Below are 14,387 nucleotides of genomic sequence, written 5' to 3' on the forward strand. Positions count from 1 at the left end.
TAACTCCTATTTTCTAAGTGCCAACTCTGTGCTGGGCACTGTGCTAAGCACTAGTACACTCAAATCGCATTTAATTCTTACATTAGGATCACCCACATTTACAGATGACCAAACCAAGGCTCAGAGAGGTGAAATAACTTGACCAAGGTCACACAGCTGGTAAGGGGTAGAGTTTAGATCTGGAACTAGATCAGTATGGTCCGAAAACCCATGCTCTTAATTACTGTGAACATCTTAAAAAAATTCCTCTTCTCCTCTGCATCCCTGGGTAGATCCTTAAAACAACTGATTAAAAAATAATTAAAGAAAAGAAAAATTATTGGGCTAACTGCTCTCCACGAAGAGCTGATAGGCCTTCATTTGTGAGTCTCTTGCAAATCATGCAAGTGGCTGCTCCCTATCCCTACTGAGCATAGCCTGGCACCCAGCTCCAAACTTCTTGACGGGCAGCACTACCTATAAAGCCTAACAGCTATTAAGAGGGCAGACCTACAGGGAAGGAAAACTGGTTTCCATCTCCTCAGTGCAGAAAAGCCTCCAACTAAGAGCTAGCCTGGTTGAGTCTGAGGGCTCCTGAGATCAAGGCTGCCTTACCCAGGAAGGTGCAACTGTTTCATCAGGAACCACCACTTCATTCAGTGCAAATCCGAGGATTGGCCCTCCGGCCTCCCTTCCAGCAACACCTGTACAATCCCACAAGTCCTCACATTTGGTAGGTTTATGTTCCTGGGGCAGAGTAGGCAAAAAACATCACCGGTGGCTGTGGGTGCTTGTAAACGCCAGAGATGTGCACTGGCATGTACATCTGATGTGCAGTCTTCACAGTCAGGGCCTCTGGCTTCCTGGGGCCTCGGATTCCTGGGTTAGGAGCTAATGCTCCACTGGGAACCAGAGCCTGGGAAGTACATAGTCTTGTCCATTGGACCACTAGGGAAGTCCTCAATAAAGTATTTTTTAATTAAAGTATGCACTTTTTTTTAGACATAATGCTATTTATTGCTAATTTAATAAGACTATAGCGTAAACATAACTTTTATATGCACTCAGAAACCAAAAAAATTGTGTGACTTGCTTTACTGTGATATTCGCTTTATTGTGGCGGTCTGGAACTAAACCTGAAGCATCTCCAAGGTCTGCCTGTGAACTCCATAAGGGCAGGGATCTTTAACTATGTTCACTGATATATTACCAGTGCTTAGAATGAGGCCCAGCACACAGAGGGCACTAAATATAGAAAGAATAAAATCTTAAAAGAGAGTTACAAAACAGGAGCCAAATATTGTAAAAATAAAAATATATGTATACACAAACATCTATCTATAAAACACACACACACAAATAGATCTATAAAATTTGTGTGTGTATAGATAATCATAGAAAAATAGAAAAGAAAATAGACCAATGTGTTTCCATTGGTTATCTCCGGATGGTGTGATTATAAGTTATTTTCTCCCCTCTTTTCCTTTCTGTATTTTGCAAATTTTCCTTTACTTTTATAATCAAGGAGAAAAAATGTAGGGCCGAGAGGGAAACTTCTAAAGCCATGGGCTCAGTTCTAGAAGCCTTCTCCTAGAATTTTCCTCACCCCTCTGTTCTCCGGTTCTGGCCTCTGTCCTTGAGGACGGGGAGGAGTCTTCTCTCTGAAACAGAAACGGTGTAAAATAAGTCTATTACAAAATGCTTTGACCTGTTCCCTGAGTGGGGGAGCTCTTCACCAACAGGGTCAGGGCCATGGCCCCCTTTCATGCCCGGCACATGAACTTATGCCAAATTAAACCAAATACTAACTCTGTTCTACATGCAATTGCTTTTCCCTAGTGTGTAGAAAACTAGGGAGAAAATCCATTTGTTACAAGATGCTCATCAGACTGCACTCAGCTTATTCTTCTCACAGAGAGCCATACCCAGATTGGTTACAACTGTCAGCCAGGCACCTTCCTGGACCTGGGTCACGGATGTCAAAAACCCCAAATCCAAATTCAAACAGAAGATAGCCTGTCAGCAGAGAGGGCTGAAATTCAGGGTCTCTCTGCTCTGCCCCATTACCTTCAGCTTTACCTCCCACTACTCTTGAGCAAATACTTTACACTATTCTTTCTCTCTAGGACCTCTGGGTCCTAGCCCCTTCCATCACTCATCCCACAAATACTGGACTGAGGGCTTGTTATCCATCAGGCGCTAGGCAGGATGCTACCAAGACTGAAGATAGATCCTACTCTTGAGGTGCTCGTAGTTTAAAGGGGGCTACAACCAATCACACTACAGCGTGGAAGGGACTTCTTTAAAAGAGGTGTCAACTAAATGGAGTGGGGGCATGGGTGAAAGCAACTAATGTGGGGAAGAAAGGCCACTTTAAGGAGGAGGTAACTTTAGGGTTGCTAATAAAAGACGGCAGAAGTTAGAGGAGGAGAAGGGGGTTGAGCAGGACTGGAGAGGGCAGAAGAGGCAAATGGACAACAAATACAAAGGCTCATGAAGGTGAAAGCATAAATAAGTCCCTTTAAGAGAAGTCCAATATGTCTGAGTACAGGGTATGCTGGAGTGGGGTGGAAGAAGGTAAGAGACACTGTTGGGAGTTTGGGAAAAGTGTGCGTGGGTGTGTTATGTGCACACTCGAGCACCACACCATGAAGGTTCTCAACAGAATGCCTCCATTTCCAGAAATCTCAAACTCCACAAAGCCTCCCAGACCCCCATTTCCTCCCCCCAGACTTTAGACATCACTGCTACAGCACCCACCTCCCACCTCCCACCCTGCAGACTCTCCTGCTGGACACCCTGCTTCCCAGGCTCCTTCACAGCACTCTGCATACTTGCAATGGTGGTGTCTTGTGCGCTGCCTAGCATAGTGCCTGCCCATTGGCAGATGCTCACAGCACATCTGTATCACAGTCCCGCAAATGGCAACCTGGTTCCCCTCCCCTCCTGGCTGACTCCCATCTGGATGCCAAGTGCCTTGAAACAGAGGGTCTGTAAACACTAACTAAAGGGTGGGGTGAGGAGGTGCTGAATAGAAGTGAATTCGTGTCCAAGGGGAGGAGTGTGTGTGAAAGGGGCCCCATGGCCTCACCTGGGGTCCTGCTGCCCAGTGCTGCCCCTGCCATAGAGGGGAATCACCTTGTCGCGGCTGATGCCAGCTTTGCAAACTGGACACACCTGTCTGTTAGGTCTCGTCTCCAACCACTGCAAGCAGGAGAGAAAACCACGTGAATGGCACAAGCCCATCAGGGTGGTCAGTCAGAGCCAGTAGGAGAACTACAGGGACCAGCGCCCTCAAACTGCAAACACCAGCACCAGCAGTGAACACCTCAAGGAACCCAACTCTCTGATTCTTGCTCCTGGCACTCAATAAATATTTACTAGTGGTGAAATCAAAATTGCCTTTAGATGCCGTCATAATTAAACAGGCTTCTTAATGCTTCGTTCTCTCAGGGGCTTGCCAGCAATACAGCAGGAAAGAACTGCAGGCCTGCAGCTGTGTCAAGAGGTCTGACAGATCCAGTCACAGGTCAGGCTGCAGGTAGAACAAACTTTAAATCTCCATCTTCCCTGACGGATCAATTGTATGACCCTGGCAGTCAGATTTTTCTTTCTGTGTTTCTCATTTTTACAGTATTTCCTCAACAACTACGTGTCTTAGACATCAGCCATCTGGAAATAAGCTGACCATTTTCTGGTGATTTACTATGTGCTAAAGGATAGATTTTTCTTATTATCTAAATTTGTTTAGTGTTTTTTATGTACTTTCAATGATTTTTGCATTCAACTATTTCTTTCAAAATTAAAAACAACAGTCCTGCTTTGGGTTTTTCAGGCCCTTTCACTGGTTGTATTAAAATCATTTTAACTTTCTTAAAAACAAAATTAAAATGATAAAAACATATTACCTTAGTGTCCTTGTAGACATTAAATAAATATTTTATACACACACACACATTCAACATTTATCTGAGAGCATAAATTATATCTTTAGACCCAGTGATATGTAGTTTATCATATGTGAATCTAGGACTTCAGGGTCAAGGAGAAGGCAGCATTTAATGATTTTTATATCCTATTTCCTTTATCTTACTGTCAAAAGCTTGAAAACTTAAGTATTATGTGCTCTTTACAGATTTAGAACAGACATGTTCTAGAGGTTCCACTGGGGTCAGAATGCATCGCCCTGAAATGTAGTGGAAACCCCTCTCACTTTCTCTGCTTCTTTCTCCCATCAAGATTCTGAGGCTTTAGCAGCCTGGAACTTTTCTCCTCCCCTCCACATTTCCAAGCCACCTACAAGTGTGGGGCTCCAATGACAACAACCATGGAGACAGCTGGCAGCGATTAGTAACAGCCAATTGTCAGTGCCAGACTCAGCTCTGTCCCACCAAGCAGGCGCCTAGGTCTTGGAGAAAACTTACTAACTAGTTTTCATAATAATAAGAAGCTGGAAAAACAGACTTTTTCCCTCTCATAAAAGCTCTCTGTTGAGACCAAAAAAGTTTCCCCCTTCCTAACATTTTCAAGACCTATAAGGGTAGGGGGGATTGTTGATATGATGGGAGGTGCTTTTTATAGAGGCACAGTCTCAACAATAAAAACCTAACATACGATCACATCCAACCCAATTTACAAATGAGGAAGTGAGACCCAGAGAGGTGTAGCTTGCCAAGGCCACAAAGGCCATCAACAGCAGAGTCAGGAGCATCCCTCCTGGGTACAACACTGACCTCTTGTTTCATCAACTGCCTATCAGTGGGCAGGTGTATAAAGAGGGTTGGGGGGAAAGCAAGCAAATGAGTCCACAAGCAGGGAAGATTGCAGCTTCTGACAGTAGTCTCCTGAGACTAGGGGTGTCCTGTGCAACCACAGCTGATGAAAGACAAAGTAAAATGAAATGCATCTTACCTGATGTAAACATGGCCAACTGCCAGAGTCCCCAAGGCAACCAGTCATCAAGGAGAAAGAGAAAGGGGAAAAGGAAGAAAAATTATTTCATTAACAGAAACACTGGGTAAGGTAGGAGGAGAAAAATGGGAAAACAGGATTGAACTGTGGAGCACTGCAACCCCACTGAGGGTCTGTGGGGATCACTGTTATCAGAAATTAGAAAAGACTGAGCTAAAATCACAGGAAAAATGAAGCAATGGAGACAAGACACCAGTCTCCACCTCCAGGATCCCACTACTTGTGAAGACCCCCAGGTCCCAGACCATCCCAGACCCAGCTTCTCTACAACTTGACCTTTGAGGGGTTATGGCCTCTGAAGGAATCCAATAAAAGTTAAGGATCCTCTGTGCAGATAAATTCACAGGGGCATACTCATGCACATGCACACACGCACTATTTTAGACTCAACTTCAGTGGGTTCACAGCCTCCTCAGGCTCACAGGGAAGGTGTGGATCTAGATCCAGTTTTACAAAATCTTCAGGCTGTCCTCAGCCCTGAGAGCTCTGCTGGCAGGAAGCAGCTTAAAAGTTCAAGTCTACAGTAAAAACATCTTTAGGTAATAGAAAGATGGGGAAGCTGCTTGGCAGAAAGGGCTAACTCCAGCTTAGTGACTTACACTACAGAGATTGCTGCTCCATTTCGCATTTTACAAATGAGGAAACAAAACTCAGAAACATCAAACGACTTGCCTGCAGCACCAGGACTAAAACAGAAGTCTTCTGACTTCCATTTTACTGTCCCTCTATCACCCAACACTGGGTGCAAAAAATGACATCTACAGAATTGAAGGAAAAGTTACTCTAACTCCAGATTTAAATTTTTTCTTTCTCTCTACATTCATCCATTCAACTAACAAATATCTATTGCACGCCTACCAAATGCCAGGACAGTGGAAAATGTAGACATGGCTTCTGACGCTCACATAATGTATCTTCTCAACCTGAGTAAAATTTGGACTCAGAGGATAATTCCTTTCCCAATTACTGAACCACAGTTTAGCCTCACAATCCAGACACACAATCTCCTTGGACATAACAGACACCTGCCGCCAACATTAACCTTGCAATTCCATTCTAAACTGAGCAGAGGTCACTCCAAATCACGGCAGCTCTCCAGTGGCAACTTCCCTCAAAAGCTATGGGGGAGAAGTGGGGGTGCTTTTCCTCTGGGAAAAGTTCCGGATTATAACAATGATGACAGTTACTCCCATTCATTAAACAATGACTGTGTGCTGTGCTGAGCTGTGGCTAAATAGCTTTTCATTTGTCAATGTCACATAATGGTCATCACACTAACCTTTGAGCAACTGCAATTATCTCTGTTTCACAGATAAGGAAACTGGGGTTCAGAGAGGAAAGTAGATTTGCTTAGGGACAAACCACTCAGATTGGAAGCATCTCTTTCATTTTAGAACCTGTGTTCTTTCCAATGGTACCCTGACTGAATTCTTCATTCTTTCAAATCCTGGTTTTATGATACCTCAATCACAAAACTAGAGTATTTCCAATTTCTAGGAGAGGGCTGATGACAACAGTTTTTGTTTATTTTTATTTTTTATTTTTGGCTGCACCTCGCGGCACGTGGAACTTCGCCGATCAGGGATCAAACCCGTGCCCCCTACAATGGAAGCACAGAGTCTTAACCACTGGACCACCAGGGAAGTCCTGATGACAACAGTTTTTGCACAAAACTTCAAAATTAGGGCAAGAGCCTCCAGAAAAAAAAAACACCTCTGCCCCATTCTACTCATTCACCAATAAATTTATCTTTTTCACTGTTGCCAATTTAAACTCCCTGAGATATTATTTAAATGACCCTTTCTTCACACTGCTTCCCTGCTCAAAAATATTCAATAGCTCCATGTTCTACTCAGTTAAATCTGGGTTTGATAATCTGGCCCAATCCTCCTTTAACAATCTTGTTTCCTAATACTCCCCAGCCCATAATACCCATCCAGAGTGCTGTTAGAGGGATACAGCAGCTTCAGGTCTCAGATGAACCCAGCAGCACATTTGCCTGTCCCTAGAAATTGCCTGCCTTGGGGTGGCACACACTCTTCACCTCACCTAGCTGGCATTCTCATCCCTCTAGTTACCCCAATTTGCCCTTCAAGGTCCAACTCAAAATCAAGAGGGAAAAAAAAAAATCTCAACATTCACCCAGGTTTTCAGAGCCAGAAGGGGCTTCTGTAACCATCAAGGGTGGAATGGACACTGACTCAGCCACTTCATTTTGATATATATAAAATATGGTAACAAATATTAGGATCATAGCTCATGTAACATTTACTATGTGCTACGTGCTCTTCTAAGTCTCTTACATATCCTGAGTCATTTAATGCTCCCAAACAACCCTAAAAAATGAAGCACTATGTGTGGAAGCACCTTGCCCAAGGTTATCCAGGGGGGAAGTGGCAGAGTCAGGATTCAGAGCAAGGCAGTCTGGAGCCACAGTCCTTGCTCAGAACCATCGTGCTGTAACTGCCTCTTGGCTCAGCGCAGCAAGTGGCATGGAGTAGTGCTCACTAAATGGTGAGTATTGTCACTTTAGAAATGGGGATAGGGAGCCCAAGGTGGGGACAGGATCTGCCCAAGTTCACTCAGCTTATCAGCAGCAGAGCTGGGATGAGAACCCAGGTCTCCTGCCTTTGCACCTGAGTGTATCAGGACCCCAAATGGGTGGAAAACCTGCTCCAAAGCTGTCCAGGGCCACAAGCTTTCTAAACATGGCATGTGTCCTCTGGGGCAGTGGAAGGGGTACTGACCAGAAGAGGTGGCCACACAGGCTGATGACGGCGTCCTTGGCTGTGTCCAGGCAGATGTTGCACTCGAAGGTGCTGTCCTGCCCTCCGCTCTCACCAGCGCCATTGCTGCTGCCGCTGGGCCCCCCTGCACTAGAGTTCTCAGGAGATGCAGAGGCCGAGGGCCCTTTGCTTGCCATCCTTGGCTGTCAGCAAGCTCTGAGTGAAGATTCTCCCCAGGGAAATCCTGAAAGGCAGAGAGCCCATGACTGCCCATTTCTGCAGGCCACTCCCCCCAGTCTCCATGCCAATACCCCCATATTCTCTCAGGTCTGGAAGTTCAGACTATGACTGAACCCCTGAGTAGACTTCCCAGAGGCTGCAGAGGATGACAGTCGTGGGGCACTGCCCAGAGAGAAACGACTCAGAAACTTCCCATGAACATGGCCCAGAATAGACCACACAAATAACGAACCGCACAAATAGAGAGCAGCCTCCACGGAACAGCTCTCCACAGGAACTAGGACCCTGTCTCACTGTCTTTCCATTCTCCCAGGATAACTGCCCAGGTGATAAATAAATACATGCTCAATCAGAATGAAAGTTCACAGGCTGTCTTCTAACTTTGGACGGCCTCTATGTTGGCGATCGAGTCTGCTCAGGCCAGAAAGTCGTGACCAGTGCACGCCAGAATACAAAGAAAACCCTGTAACCATGAAAGCTTCCCAGGAAGCTAGGAAGGACCAGAAAGGTCATCTGGTCCAACGTCTTCCACACTGCAATCTTTTGCATATCCCCTTCTGCCAGGTTAGAATACTACATACCTGATTTTGTCTAAATCTATCAATATTTAAGAGGAGGCTTGTATCACTGCTGAAAACAGAAAACCAGTAGTACCTACCATAAGTGAAAGATAAATACAAACATAATGAAGGAAGAGCTTTTATCCCTTAGGAAACTGCAGCCCGAGACCTCTCGGCTGACTGATGAATGTGGAGCTGAGGCTGGGACTCGTGACACAGTTTGTAGTTAAACCACCATTGTACCACCACAGACCAAGCTGGTCACCAAATACTGAAACAGACCACTGTTCACTACTACCTCCAGGTCAAAGAACCCACCAGGAGTTAAACAAGAACGAGCACGAGAACACCACCAAAAGATACTCAGAAATTCTGGGTGCAGAGTAAGAATCTATCAAGAGCCTGATCTGGCCACCCTCACCACCTCAGAGATTCCAAATGGGAAATGCTAGGTGGCTACCAGTCAGAAAATCGGAGGCTTGGATGCTGGTCACAGTTGAGCCTCCAGCTTGCTAGCTGGTCTTGGAAACCTCCTCTCTCCTCTCTGGCCACAGTTTTCTCATCTGTAAACTGAGGCACTGGACTCCATGGTCTCCAGGTGTCCCCTTCCAGCTCTGCGGCTGCACCAGGTCATCTCACCCACTCTCTCCAAAGCAGGCAGCCCCACCACAAGTCTGGGACTCACCAATGGAGCACCAGAAGACCACCCTGATTTCAGCTTCCAAAGTACCAGGAGATAAGGACCAAAAAGCCACAGTCCTTTTAGACCCAGAAGCCTCTCTACACAACAGACTCAGAACTCTAGATTCATGAGCATCCCCCACCACGACAGCAGCTCAGTGACATAAGCAGGGAGAGGAGGCCAGCTCACCACCACTTTTTCACTCAGTTACATCATTTTACATAGTGTCCCAGAAGAGCAGCTGGCTGCCAGCAGCACTGTGCCTTGTTGGCCTCAGTTCCAAGACCTTCCCCATGATCCAGTGCTTCATCCTCTCCATATACATCTGGTCTTGTCTTCGTAGGGTGGAGCCTGCTTGTGAGGGCCACATTATGGCCTTTCTTTGTCATTCCAGCTCAAGCACCCGACACGTTTCTTTTAAAAAATAATAATTTTTTTTTAAAATTAAGGACTATGTGTATAGATGTGGAAAGACAACCATAAGTCAGGTTCACTGATGGATCTTAATGACAGTCCCCTGATATGATGATTTGGAAGCATACAGCAACAACAACAAAGCATCCTCACCCTAAAACATAGCTCTAATCAAGTCTCTAAAACAAATTATCCAGTTACAGAAAATATGGGCATAGATCCATATGTTAAACAACTCCAGGAAGATGCAATCAGCAAATCCAGAATGTGGGACTTTCTATGGGACAAATAATCAAAATTCTCCAAAAAATAAACAGCATGGGTGGGGTGTGGAGTTACAAATTGAGACTTGAGACATACCAACCACTGGCAGTATGTGGATCTCACTGGAACCAGATTCACACAATCCAACTGGAAAAGACATTTGTGAGATGAATGACAAAAACTGATTTAGCCTGGGTATTAGTTTATATTAAAGAATTACTGTTAGATTTATTGGGTATGATAGTGGCATATTTGAAATTTTTTCATCTGTTATATATGTATGCTTAAGTATTTATGAAGGAATGATAAGATGTTTGGGATCTGCTTTAAAATACCCCAGGGGGAAAAGTGAAAGTAGAGAGAAAAGAAACAAGAACAAGGAAGTTGATAGTTGTTGGAGCTGGATGATGAATGGAGGTTCATTCCATCAGTTTATTTTTGTGTGCTTGAAAATTTTCCATTATAAAAGATACTTTTTAAAAAGGTCAGGTTGGGCTTCCCTAGTGGTGCGGTGGTTGAGAGTCCGCCTGCCGATGCGGGGAACACGGGTTCGTGCCCCGGTCTTGGAGGGTCCCACATGCTGCGGGGCGGCTGGGCCCGTGAGCCATGGCTGCTGAGCCTGCGCGTCCGGAGCCTGTGCTCCGCAACGGGAGAGGCCACAACAGTGAGAGGCCCGCGTACCGCAAAAAAATAAATAAATAAAATTAAAAATTAAAATTAAAAATAAAAAAATTAAAAAAAAAAAGTCAGGTTGCAGAACAGTATGTGTATGAATTTATTTAGGTGAGAATAAAGTACACAAATGAGTATATATTTTGCAAAGAAAATGTCTACAAGGCACACACTAAACTATCAACAGTTATTTTTGGGATTGGGAGGGCTGGGGAACTTTGAATTTTATATTCCTATCCTGTTTCAGTGTTTTATGACAAGCAGATAGATATTACTTTTACAATAACATTTTTGAAAAAGTAAACTGTAAAATGTATGTACAATATTACATTTGTTACAACAATAATGAATATAAATATTAGAAAATGTCTTTAAAAATGTGGAAGGGCTTCCCTGGTGGCGCAGTGGTTGAGAGTCCGCCTGCCAATGCAGGGGACACGGGTTCGTGCCCCGGTCCAGGAAGATCCCACATGCCGTGGAGCGGCTGGGCCCGTGAGCCATGGCCACTGAGCCCGCACGTCCGGAGCCTGTGCTCCGCAATGGGAGAGGCCACAACAGTGAGAGGCCCGCGTACCACAAAAAAAAAAAAAAAAAAAAAAAAAATGTGGAAGAACATACCAAACTATTAATAGTGATTATCTCTGTACTATCTCTGGGGGCTCAGAGGTCCTCCTTGTTTATAAAGCTGACATTTTTACCTGTATTAATTCTAAAATCAGACAAAAGAATAACAGTACATTTAAAAACTTTTTTTTCCCTGATGTTCTAGTTCTCCCCAATCCTGAAAGGTTCTGTATTGAAATCCTGGCTCCACCACTGACTAGCCATGTAGCTCTGGGAAATCCCTTAATGGCCTGAGTATCTTTTCTCACCTGAAAAATGAGAATGTCATACCTCCTACAGGGCTGCTAAGGTGGCCATATGCGATAACACAGTGACCTGGAGGACCCACCAAGGTAGGAGGGGGCCACTGCTGCAGGGGAGATGCACATACATGCACTTACCCTGGTTCACTGCCCTCTCCACTCACTGGCCCAACAAGGCTCTGCACAGTGCATTTTCCTACACACAGGCCTAAGGGGACAATCAGGGTCATGGTAGGTGTCAGGGTAGGAATGGCCAGGGGACAGTAATAGGTCAACTCAGTTTGCAGGGAATAGCAGTCATGCATCAGGCCAGGCACTGGGACAGGCCTGCAGGTCCCAACTCTAGGCAGACCATATCACTCTCATTCTAATTCTTAGCAGACTGACCACGTGGTCCCTACCCGAGCTCTAGAGCTTCATCCTGGTAGGCACGCAAATATTTTCTGAGTGAGTGGGTGCAGGCATGTGTGACTGGTTTTGGTCAACTCCCAGGCCGGCTGCTCATATAACCTCTCTTTTACATATCCTGGGCCCTGTCACTGGAGCCTCCTCTCCTCACCTCCTACCTTCCCTCACACACAGGAACCTCACCACGCCACGGCAGCAAGGCAGAAATGAGCAGCCTTCCCTGGGGACTGTCCACTGAGCACCTACAGAACAACAAAATGTGGACACAGCCTCATGGGCCCAGTAGGACTGGGACACTGCCCTAGAGAACAGAGGGTCCTAGTCGGCTCAGAAACTGGACAGAGTAGAAAGGAAGCTGGCCCTGAGCCTATGTGAGCTGCCATCCTGTTAAAAGCTCTCCTGCTCCCCGTAGGGCCTATAGATTTGGACCTGACCACACAGTAGCCTTCTTGTGGCTGATTCTGTGCCCCTGTCCCTACCCTGACCATTCTTCACTCCTGAGCTGAATTCACTTTCTAGTTTTCAAAGCACATTCACACCTACTACCACTTCTGACCCTCACTCCATTTTACAGAGGACATCAGGCCAGGGATGTTAGAGGACTTACCCAAGGCCAGGCCATCATACATGTAATTCTGTGCCCAATTCAGACTTTCCAACACATCAACACTCTTTTCACTCTTACCTGTTACCCCTTTAACATGCAGCTTTACAAAATTAAATACCTGGTCTTTGTTTTCCCTCAAATTCACAGTGCAATGCTCTTAACTTCTGTGTTCTTTGAAGTGAGTGCAAAGCAAACTCACCACTCATCCATTTATGCGTGAAACCAAAGGATCTCTAGTACCAACTACAATTGACGCCTGGTGCTACCAAATGGGGTGAAGTGGGTAAAAAAGAGCAAGACCACATTGAACCCCTGGAGTCTAGAATAGGAGCTAATTATAAGAATCCTTAACAAGGAGCTCCATCAAACTTGCCTGTTTTTCCTAAACAAGGCACCCTCCCAGAGATCTGGTTCCTAGACCACCTCGGTGTTTTAAATAGGACCTGTAACTGGCTACAGCCTAAGAATCTATATTTTTAAATAAGTGTCCCACCTTCCACTCCAGAAGATTCTCTGATGAAGAGTTTTGGAAAATCAGCTCTTAAGGGGAGACTCTACGAAGCACAAAGCAATACAGCACAGCACAGAGTTTGGGAGGGACAGTAAACATAGGTCTTGTCCTTCAGAATACCCAACCCCCAACTATAGCCCACAGGGACTATGAAGAGGTCAGATAAACTTGGGGGGTGGGGGACAAGTCTGCTGAGATCTCAGACCACCCAGCACCTGGTCCATCTGGGACAAAGCTGATCATTTATAAAACGAGTTCACAGCTTGTTTTGAAAAACATCTCTAAAGTTGAGATGTTCAGGGCTTCCCTGGTGGTGCAGTGGTTGAGAGTCCACCTGCCGATGCAGGGGACACGGGTTCGTGCCCCGGTCTGGGAAGATCCCACATGCCGCGGAGTGGCTGGGCCCGTAAGCCATGGCCACTGAGCCTGTGCATCCGGAGCCTGTGCTCCGCAACGGGAGAGGCCACAACAGTGAGAGGCCCGCGTACCGCAAAAAAAAAAAAAAAAGTTGAGATGTCCAAGGCAGCACATTTGGTGCTGGAACGAAGGCAGATTGGCAGATTTGTGATAGTTAATGAGCCCTTAGGAACACAGAACCTGGCAGCTGAAGTTGCTTGACCCATCATCCACACTCCTATTACCTTCCCAGAGCTAGCCTTGCCCACCTCACAGGAACTGAGCAAGGGAGAGAAAATGAGACTTGCATATTCCTCAAGGAATCACCAGGGAACGTGATCTCACGAGGACATCTCTTTGTAGTATTCTTGTGTTCAGTTCTCAGGTTCTAGAGAACCGCAGGTATGCATAATCTGCCTTCTCTGCCCCTTCAGCTCTAAGAATTCCTGGACCGGGGTGTATAGAGGCATCTGGAAATGGTGATTCTAATTATAAAGATTACAAATTTGGATGATAAATAACTGGCATGATGTGAGAGGTGACCCAGCAGAAGTCTTGTTCCTGTGGGCACATGCGTGTTCATACAGAAGCTTTCTGCCAGAACGGTGGCGAGCCCCAGCCTGTCTTCACTGCTCACTGATCACAGTAGGCAGAGATGGGACTTGCATTCTGAGAATGTCTACATCACACTCACAGAAGGTTAGAGTGGGAGGAAATCTGAGTAAGTTGATTGGAACTTGGAACACACAGAACCCAGGCTCTAAAATTTTGGAGTCTAAATGGAGTTTCCGTCCCTAGGCTATATCTCACAGAGGCCTGGCCCTCAAGTATAGGACCAAGGACCTGAACAGCCTTTCAGGTCCAGAAGGACAGAAGAGGCTGAGCAAATGGCCTCTTTTCCTTAGGGCTGCACTGGTCTTTTTCTCTGGTATCCTCTAATCTCTCTGTCTGTACAACTAACCCCACACCTACCTTCGAAGATTTATTAATGACCCTATTTGCCAGGCATTCAAGACACAAATATAAAGGGTTTCAGCCTAAGGGGGATAGAGGTAAGTAAACCAACAAGGCAGCCCATTGTGCTGCATGCT

At 45.6% G+C, this 14,387-nt stretch overlaps 1 protein-coding gene across 6 annotated transcripts in view; it reads right to left on the reverse strand.

The window, feature by feature from the left end:
* The window catches only part of LOC113629665 (E3 ubiquitin-protein ligase RNF185), an 88,113-nt gene that overhangs the window by 64,907 nt on the left and 8,819 nt on the right, over positions 1-14,387 (reverse strand). For 3 of the 6 annotated variants that reach the window (XM_027124246.1, XM_027124247.1, XM_027124252.1), the window contains exons 2-6: positions 7,698-7,920; positions 4,891-4,909; positions 3,071-3,183; positions 1,586-1,640; positions 595-726 (exon numbers count right to left, since the gene is read on the reverse strand). In XM_027124246.1, coding sequence (XP_026980047.1) covers positions 595-726; positions 1,586-1,640; positions 3,071-3,183; positions 4,891-4,909; positions 7,698-7,873 — 495 coding nt within the window. In that variant the 5' untranslated portion in view covers positions 7,874-7,920. The remainder of the gene's footprint in view (positions 1-594; positions 727-1,585; positions 1,641-3,070; positions 3,184-4,890; positions 4,910-7,697; positions 7,921-14,387) is intronic. The other 3 variants (XM_027124248.1, XM_027124253.1, XM_027124255.1) reach the window with 1 other exon arrangement.

The sequence above is a fragment of the Aethalodelphis obliquidens genome, unplaced genomic scaffold (genome assembly GCF_003676395.1).
Source record: "Aethalodelphis obliquidens isolate GAN/ISIS:26980383/991018 unplaced genomic scaffold, ASM367639v1 scaffold28, whole genome shotgun sequence".
In the NCBI taxonomy this organism is placed as follows: domain Eukaryota; kingdom Metazoa; phylum Chordata; class Mammalia; order Artiodactyla; family Delphinidae; genus Aethalodelphis; species Aethalodelphis obliquidens.